This window comes from Ammodytes marinus (assembly GCF_949987685.1).
Source record: "Ammodytes marinus genome assembly, chromosome: 19".
NCBI lineage: Eukaryota > Metazoa > Chordata > Actinopteri > Uranoscopiformes > Ammodytidae > Ammodytes > Ammodytes marinus.
Window position 1 is genome coordinate 25,891,053 of NC_137223.1, and position 9,310 is coordinate 25,900,362.

General features: G+C 38.8%; 1 protein-coding gene across 1 annotated transcript; it reads left to right on the plus strand.

The window, feature by feature from the left end:
- Positions 1–563: 563 nt before the first annotated feature.
- LOC307265738 (5-hydroxytryptamine receptor 1B-like) lies at positions 564–7,219 on the plus strand (the record flags this gene model as incomplete). The annotated part of the gene is made up of 2 exons (XM_080047533.1): positions 564–1,169; positions 6,608–7,219. 2 exons carry the CDS (start codon positions 564–566, stop codon positions 7,217–7,219), a joined length of 1,218 nt encoding a protein of 405 aa, XP_079903659.1.
- Between the last annotated feature and the right edge of the window lie 2,091 nt (positions 7,220–9,310).

Genomic DNA, 9,310 nt, shown 5'->3' on the forward strand with positions numbered 1-9,310 from the left:
GAGAGAGAGAGAGAGAGGCGGTATAAAAGCGCGAGTCAGACTTCGGCAGCTCGGAACTTGTGAGGAGACTGAGCGGACTAAAACAAGCAGCAAATACTACCAACAAATTATTTAAAATGTTTAACTCTGGATTGTGATATTTTAGGTGGAAAATAATGGACATTTCACACATACAGAACTGAGGATGAGGGTGTTTTGAAACCAGTTTTTTTTCTTCTATTTCCCGGATATTCAAATTGATAAAAAAAAACAGGAAAAAGCGCTGATTTTGACGTGGTTTAGTATGAAGAAAAGAAGGCAACAATTCGTTTTTACGGAAGCAAATCTCGTCTGATTTTGTCTGGATAAAAAAAAATTGACAATTGCTTTCCAGGTGCAAGACATACTACTATGGAGCCGCTTCTATTCTGGCTGTACAAGAGACTGGATGCTGGATGAATACTTGATTGAATATCTCCACGGCTTCCAACACACACGCGCTCAATGACAGCGCGGTTTGACTGGGGAGAGAATTGGAATCGCAAGGCTGGTCCGGCGGTGGCGGTGGTGTTGGCAAGATTATTATGGAGAATGCCAGCCAGCTAAAACCTCCTACCACAACAACTACGCCCGGCATTTACGGTGGTGATTATAACCTCTCCACCTCCAACTACACCTCCAACTACACCTACCATGTTGTCAATAATTTCACCACCGTTTCGACATCGGAAACGGACGCGAATAAAGAGGACAATAATGTGGCTTTCCAGGCGGGTCTCGGGCTGACCTTAACGCTCATAACTCTGGCCACAACTCTCTCCAATGCGTTTGTCATTGCGACTATTTATCAATCGCGAAAACTGCACACACCGGCAAACTTTCTCATCGCCTCCTTGGCCGTTACGGACCTTTTAGTGTCTATGTTGGTGATGCCTATAAGCGCGCTCTATACAGTCAGCCAGACGTGGACGCTTGGGCAGGTTGTCTGTGACATTTGGCTGTCTTCTGATATAACATGTTGCACAGCCTCCATTCTGCATCTGTGCGTAATTGCGCTGGATAGATATTGGGCCATAACGGACGCGGTGGAATATACCAAGAAGCGCACAATGAGGCGCGCGGCGGGCATGATAGCGACGGCATGGGTGATCGCCATATCCATCTCGCTACCGCCTTTCTTCTGGAGACAGGTTAGTAGGCTATACGGAGGGAGCATGTAAAGCTACAGTGTGTAACTTTGATATGTATGCTGTATTAACTTGACACAAAATGCATAATATATATATATATGTTTTATTCAGTTTAAAAGAAAAAATCAGGAACATGTGAGAAAAATAAATAAATAGATAAATAAATAAATAAATAAAAGAGAATTGAAAGATTGTGATTAAAAAGGAAATGTTACCAAAATAGATCAATATAGATCAATTTAAAGCTATATTGTGTAACTTTTTCATATGAATGAATATACAAAGAAGCGCACAATGAGGCATGATCGCGACCGCATGGGTGATCGCCATATCAATCTCGCTACCGCATGCCTTTCTTCTGGAGACAGGTTAGTACGGAGGGAGCATTTAAAGCTACAGTGTGTAACTTTTTCTCAGCATGTAAAGGCTATATATTTTATTTCTCAGTTTAAAAATCTCGAACATGTGAGAAAAATAAATAAATAAGAATATAGAATAAGAATAGACAGATCAAAAAGGAAATTTTGTTTTTTTGTGAATAAACAAACCAATACAATTTGTCCAAATCAAAGCTATAGTGTGTAACTTTTTCATATGAATGAATTATACAAAGAAGCGCACAATGAGGCATGATAGCTACCGCATGGGTGATCGTCATATCCATCTCGCTACCGCCTTTCTTCTGGAGACAGGTTAGTACGGATACCACCAAATGATTTAAAGTTACAGTGTGTAACTTTTCCATTAATGCTGTTAATCTCTTTTTTTATGTTTTTTTTGTCAAACATGTGAGGAAAAAAAAGATATAGAAGAGAATAGAACGATATTTTTTTAACTTACATTTTTTTTCCCGAATAATTAAACCAAAAGTAAATGAACCTAAATCGATCACACCTTAAACCAATTTAGCATGTCCAAAATAGAGAAGTATTAAATGTAGTATGTAATTTAGAGACCTACTTCACCGGTTGGAATATGAAGGTGTATTGAACTCGGAGATCCTATTTAGTATAAATTTGCAAAAATAAAAATAAAATCTGATTATTTTAGCCTGAGAAAAGGCAGAAAGAGTGTTTTATGGTCTCACTGTCTAACCCTACATTTTACTAGTGTGACATCACAGTGGTAAAAATTTAGCGTTAGGATTAACAGGACAGCTGGGCCCAGGGAAGACTGAGGGAAGACTGAGGGAAGAAAAACCTAATTAATTATATTATAATAATTATTTTATAATGATAGAACGCCGGTTCTGTATGGGTGAAGTATTCCTTTAAGTACATTCCTCATGATCACCATATCCATCTTGCTACCGCTGTTGTTCTGGCGACAGCTTAGTAGTTGGATATGCTACTAAAGCATTTAAAGCTCCAGTGTGTAACTTTTTCCAATGCTGTAATTTAGTTTCGTTTTTTTTTAGCTCAGGCTCTTAATGAAACGATATGATATGATTTAGAATATAGAAGAGAATAGAAAGAGTACAGGTTAGTATGGATACTAAATCATGTAAAGCTGTAGTGTGTAACTTTTTCATTTATGCTGTATTCACTTGACAGACAATGTAGTTTTTTTCCTATTTTTTTATTTTTTTTAATTTTTTTTTATGTGAGGACTAACTTGTATATTGACCACCAATGAAAGGGATATAAGATGTCGAATAGCCAAAAACATATTTACATTAATGTTCATGAATATGCACTGTGCCTATTTTAAAGGTGGAGTCAGTGATTCTGGAGAGCGCTTGTTGTCAAAATCACTTTTTGTTAAAATCAGTGAATATCTCCCCGTGATCCGCTACCTGTCTGTACTCATTTTAAAGATTTTATTTTTTGGCATGTTTATTCTTTATTGATAGTGTAGAGACAGAGTTGAAATGGGGCAGAGAGGGGAGTGACATGCAGAGAACGACCGCGGGCTGGAATCGAACCCGGGTCCGCTGCTGGCCGAGGCCCATGGGGGGGGGGGGGGGGGGTCCTACCAACTGAGCTAAGGGCGCCCCCACCTGTCTATCATTTTGACTGAAAGCAGACGTCCTCTAAACTCCACTAATAACTGCCCTGTATCAGAGTGAAGGGATTGAATATTGTTTCCCTTTGTAGACGGTCCCTGTGCTCTCGTCTCACAGCCCGCTGCACATAGAGAGACATGTTATTAGTGGAGCTTAAAGGACGTCTGCTTTCAGTTCAAATGAGGTTGTAGCCCATTGTCTGTCTGTCTGTCTGTCTGTCTGTCTGTCTGTCTGTCTGTCTGTCTGCCTTATGACCATAGCAGAGATGCATCGTTGGGGTTTTGATAATGTTTTGCTTATGAGTTATCGATCCCGGTACTTCGATGAGTCAATATCCATCCAACTTCACTGCAGTCTGGAACTGTGGAGTTTAATCTAGACATTGTATTTTCACTTTATAATCAACATTTTGACTTTGAAAATTACCCAAAAATCGTCCTCTTATAATTTTTGTTTCTCTCTCGCCCTTGGCCTAAATATGTAAATAAGCCATCTGCTAAATTTAAATTTTTTTTTTTGGCATTTTCAAGCTTTATTTGACAGTACAGAGTTGAAATGGGGAGAGAGAGAGAGAGAGAGAGAGAGAGGGGGGGATGACCTGCAGGAAAGGTCCACGGGTCGGATTTGAACCCGCGACCACTGCAACGAAAGCCGGAGCCAATATGGTACGCGCTCTATCCACTACACCACCGGAGCGCCCGACATCTGCTGTAACTTTGCAAATTTACATAAACGCTCATCCATATGCAGTGTCCCTATTTCTCAATGACAAAATCTCGAATAAATCTTAATATATTTTTTTTAAAACCTGCAGTTTGTAGAATTTTGGGTTTTATTTCCTAGCAGATTTTGTAGAAAGTAATTATAATATCCACAAGTACATTTAATTTGGTGCATATTAGCAAATTTTTTTTAATTATTATTTTTTCCCTTAGAAAGGGTCTCATATATGTCCATATTTATGCATATTTTGGACCAAGGCCTAGTGCCGCCATCTTGAAAGTGTCATAGTTGGAATGTCATCAGGTGCATTGTTTAAAATTTAGAATTGTTCTTGTCCTTGAAGGCCACTGTAGCTTCTGTTATTATTCGAAAGGGGTGGGGTTACCCAGGGAGCTTTGCATTCTAGAACTTTGTAGAACTTTCTTGATGATGTCATATTACACACTGCACCTATAAATATAGGCCTACTTTATTTTTGGCTAATTTTTTAATTTTTAAAGAACACAAACACATAACTGAAAAAGTGAACACACTAACGCCTCGTTTCCACATACGTATGTGTTTCGTATACGTGCTTCCGTAAATTTACGGAAGGGGTCGCTAGTTTTCTACGCAAGGACATGAATTTATTTACGGACAGCAAAAAAGATGGGGGAACGCCTGATAATGTCAGTGTTTAGGAGACCGGTCCTGTGGAATATAAAAATATTCACAATTTGTCTTTTAATTCATTCAAACTGACAGTATTTAGTTATAAAAGCGAATGATCAAACTGATATACTGTTATTTATGTAAAACATATGATATATTAAACTGATAAAATAGGCTATAACCATTTCATATCAAAATTATGAAGTATAGAGGAAAGGAAAATAAAAATACTCACAATTTGTCTTTTTATTCACTCAAACTGACAATCAAAAGCAAGCGAGCTAGCAAAACTTTCATACGGTATCTCCGTAAAACCACGGCGAAAGTTACATTTTTTGAACGTATATTACGGACATACCAGACAGAAATATTACGGAGGGGAGGAGTTTCGGACGCAAAACGGACATTACGGAGACTCACATAGGAATGTATGGACTTTCGGTCGGAGACGGTTGGATCGCATACGAGAATGTACGTATGTGGAAACGAGGCGTAACAAAAGACACAATAAAATAAACAACTAAGATGGCGTCTACTTTCTAGATGAGTTTCTAAGGTTTCTAAGGACATTGTTTAAACTCAAGGGTAAATGTTAAAGGTGCAGTGTGTAATATGACATCATCAAGAAAGTTCTACAAAGTTCTAGAATGCAACACTCCCTGGGTAACCCCAACCCTTTAGAATAATAACAGAAGCTACAGTGGCCTTCAAGGACAAGAACAATTCTAAATTTTAAACAATGCATCTGATGACATTCCAACTATGACACTTTCAAGATGGCGGCACTAGGCCTTGGTCCAAAATATGCAGAAATATGGACATATATGAGACCCTTTCTAAGGGAAAAAATAATAATAAAAAAAAATGTTCAGCTATTATGCACTAAACTAAATGTACTTATGGATATTATAATTACTTTCTACAAAATCTGCTAGGAAATAAAACCCCAAATTCTACACACTGCAGGTTTAAGCAGAAAATAAAAAGTCAAAAAGGTGTCATGTAGGTCCCTTCAGTGCTGTTATATAGTCCAGGAAAGGCTGACATATCTGTTTAAACTTCTCTGCTTTCCCTGAAATCTCATAACGGATTTTCTCCATATATAGAGTGCTAGAGAACTCCATGAGCCACATATCAAAGCAGGGGGCTGTCTATTAATTCCTAAAGACCTGATTTTAAGGTGGTTGGCCTCGTTTAATGGCATTCAGGCTGCCAAACGATTCATCTGTAGGTTAATTATGTATCATAGGAAAAGGCTTATATAAGAAACTACAGGGGGTCCAACTGGGTTAGCAGGTTTGTAAGGACATTGTTTAAACTAAAGGTAAATGTTAAGCAGAAAATAAAGTCAACAAGGTGTCATGTACGTTACTTCAGCGCTGTTATATAGTCCAGGAAAGGCTGACATATCTGTTTAAACTTCTCTGCTTTCCCTGAAATCTCATAATGGATTTTCTCCATATATAGAGTGCTAGAGAACTCCATGAGCCACATATCAAAGAAGGGGGCTATCTCCTTATTCCAAACATTAAGAATCAATTTTTTTAGCGATATCCATCCCAAGGTTTTAAATTTGCTTGAAATGTGTCCAGGAAAGGGCTGCCATATCTGTTTAAAACATCTCTGCTTTCCCTGAAATCTCATATTGAATTTTCTCAATTTATAAAGTATTGGAGAACTCTACCAGCTATAGGTGTCAACAACAGGGGGCTCATTCCCTTTTTTTTTTTTAGTGTTTTATTGTTATTCTAAAGTAATATACAGCCCCAGAAAAAAATTAAGAGACCAGTCTGGATTTTTCTTAAATCTTCATCTCTACATTACTTATTGAAAATGCTCTTTAATGACAATATTTTAATTGTGAATTTGGTAGAAATGTTGTCAGTAGTTTATATTCTAAAATAAAAATGTTCATTCTACTCAAACATATGCCTCTAAATAGTAAAACAAGAGAAAATGAACATTTGGAGTGGTCTCTTCATTTTTTTCCAGGGCTGTATATCTGTTTAAACTTCTCTGCTTTCCCTGAAATCTTTCAAATCTTAATTATTTTTTCCAGGTGAAAGCCGAGGAGATGACGAGTTGTAACGTGAACACCGACCACATATTCTACACCATCTACTCCACGTTTGGCGCCTTCTACATCCCCACGCTGCTTCTCATCGCTCTCTACGGACGGATATACGTGGAAGCCCGAAAACGCATCTTAAAGCAATCCCACAACAAGCCCGGCAAAAGACTGACGTCCGCTCACCTCATCACCAATTCGCCGGGCTCCGTGGCCTCGACAACTAGCTTAAACTACGGCACAAACGATACAACGTCCCAGTGCGAAAATGCTACGGCGAATACGGCTAACGTGAACCAAGTTAAAGTCACTGTATCCGATGCTTTGCTCGAGAAAAAAAGGATTTCGGCGGCACGCGAAAGGAAGGCTACTAAAACTTTGGGGATAATACTCGGAGCGTACATCATATGCTGGCTGCCGTTTTTCATCTATACCCTTATAGTGGCTTTCTGCGAGTCTTGCTTTCATCCGGAGCTATTTGACATTTTCACGTGGCTGGGTTACCTCAACTCGTTGATAAATCCGATCATTTATACGATGTCGAACGAGGATTTCAAGAAGGCCTTCCATAAACTAATTCGCTTTAGATGTTGTAGGGCATGAGAAAATCTGAATTATACCATTGTTCATTCTTGCAACGTTTGAAAGCATGGGCGTAGGTTTTGTTTTAACATTGTGTGTGTGTGTGTGTGTGTGTGTGTGTGTGTGTGTGTGTGTGTGTGTGTGTGTGTGTGTGTGTGTGTGTGTGTGTGTGTGTGTGTGTGTGTGTGGGGGGGGGGGGGGGGAGGGAGGGGGGGGACTGTAAGCGAGGGGTTGTCAAACAGTTAAAGCTATTGTGTGTAACTTTTTCAAATAAATGAATGTGGGTTCAGTTTAAGCCATCGCCCAAACGAGTTGACACAAAGTTGATTAAGCCTATTATCAGCTCCACAAAACTCGATCTGTATTTCTAAGTATGGCAGCGTTTACAAACTGGTGTGTCCCCCCTCCCCCGCCCCCCTGACACTGGTGCAGGAGCTCAGAAAAATCCCAAGAAGAGCCCAAGAAATGTTTCAGTTGTTGATTCTACTGCTAAGAAAAAAAAAAACCTGGATGTTCAGCAGAAGGTATAAAATGTGCCATCACTGAAGGCTTTACCTCATGTAGATGCACCGACAGACAGTGTTGTTGTAATTACTCAGAATTCCTCATGGGGGGGAGGCGGCAGATGTTACGCACTATAGCTTTACTTTTAATCAGATGGTTTGGTCCACTTAAGGGGTGTTTGCAAATCTTTTGGAAAATAAAATAACTGGTAAGAAGGATATATCAACATTTCCAACCCCCTGAATGGTTACCCTGCGTTCACACCAAAAGTGTTGAATTTATGCAAATGAGCTGTGACATCGTCGAAGCAGCAGTCAATTGAAAGAAAGAAAATAAATAACTCATAAGGGCAATCAAAGAAATCTTAACCTTTATCTTTTTGAATTAAGGACAAACAGAGTAGGACTAGGTACATTTTTCTTATGAAGTAATAAACAGTAGAAACATGCAAAATTGTGTATTTGATCATCCTTGGTTCTGCATAGCCCTACTACAAACGTGATAGAATATTCACAAATACGCGCAAATATTGATGTATTTTTTGACCATTTTGGTGTGAACGCAACATAAATTGTATTTATTTGGGGAGGGGGTTGTCTTTCAAATTAGACTTAGGGGGACACATTTACATCTTCGAAATATTTAGGGGGCATACCTCTTCTAAGGTCTCTTCTAAAATCTACGCCCATGCTTCAAACAACATCTCTTCTCATCTGTAAAAAAAGCCAGAATCGAATCAAAACGCTAAAATCACCCACAAATATTTCACTTTGCAGGTTTTTTTTTCTTCCATTTTTTCACCAACATCTGGATTGTTTTAAGGTAACGTGGCTGCAAAATGGGCTTTGAGATCTCTCAGAGGACTATGGAAATGTATTGAGTCTGCCCTGCTATCTAAAGAATGGTCATAAAAGTCATATTTTAAGCAATTTTTTTTTTAAATAAGCGGACGCTGTTGTGTTGCCGAGAAAAAGTGCCAGTGGAAGTCATAACATGGAAGATTTTCGACTGTTTTTTTTTGCATTAGAAATAGCGTTATATATATCAAAGTGACTTGGGGAAAAAGCCGATATATGTACGTGCTACATTGGACAGTAGCCTACAGACACACTTTGCCATATGAGGTTTGACAGTCGACGTCGGTTGACTTTGTAAAGCACAAAACAAGCTTATAAGGATTTAAGCTACGGGAAGCCCCAAGGTCAAAAAATATACAAGATGTGTGTGTTTTCAATTTTTTTCCTGACTCAATAAGGGGAAATACTGGTGCCTACAACAAGTTTAATGGTAAGATTGTATAGTAAGGGTACGGGATTCAACTAGCCTGGAAATCCAGACCCATATCTAGAACGATAGAGGGTCTGGTCACGATCAATAGTCATTCCCAACTCAAGGGGCGGCTTTCTCTGCAACTAGAACACATTTTCTGACATATTTAATGAGCTTCAATGGAGCGTGCCCAGACCAGCAGGCGCAGCAAATTTAATTTAATTTAATTCTGGATTTCCAGGCTAGGAATCAACAATGCATGAATTCATTTATATAGTGCTTTGTGAGCTGTCAGTAATTCAAAATTATGAAGGCAAAACACTGCAGGTGAATAGGATT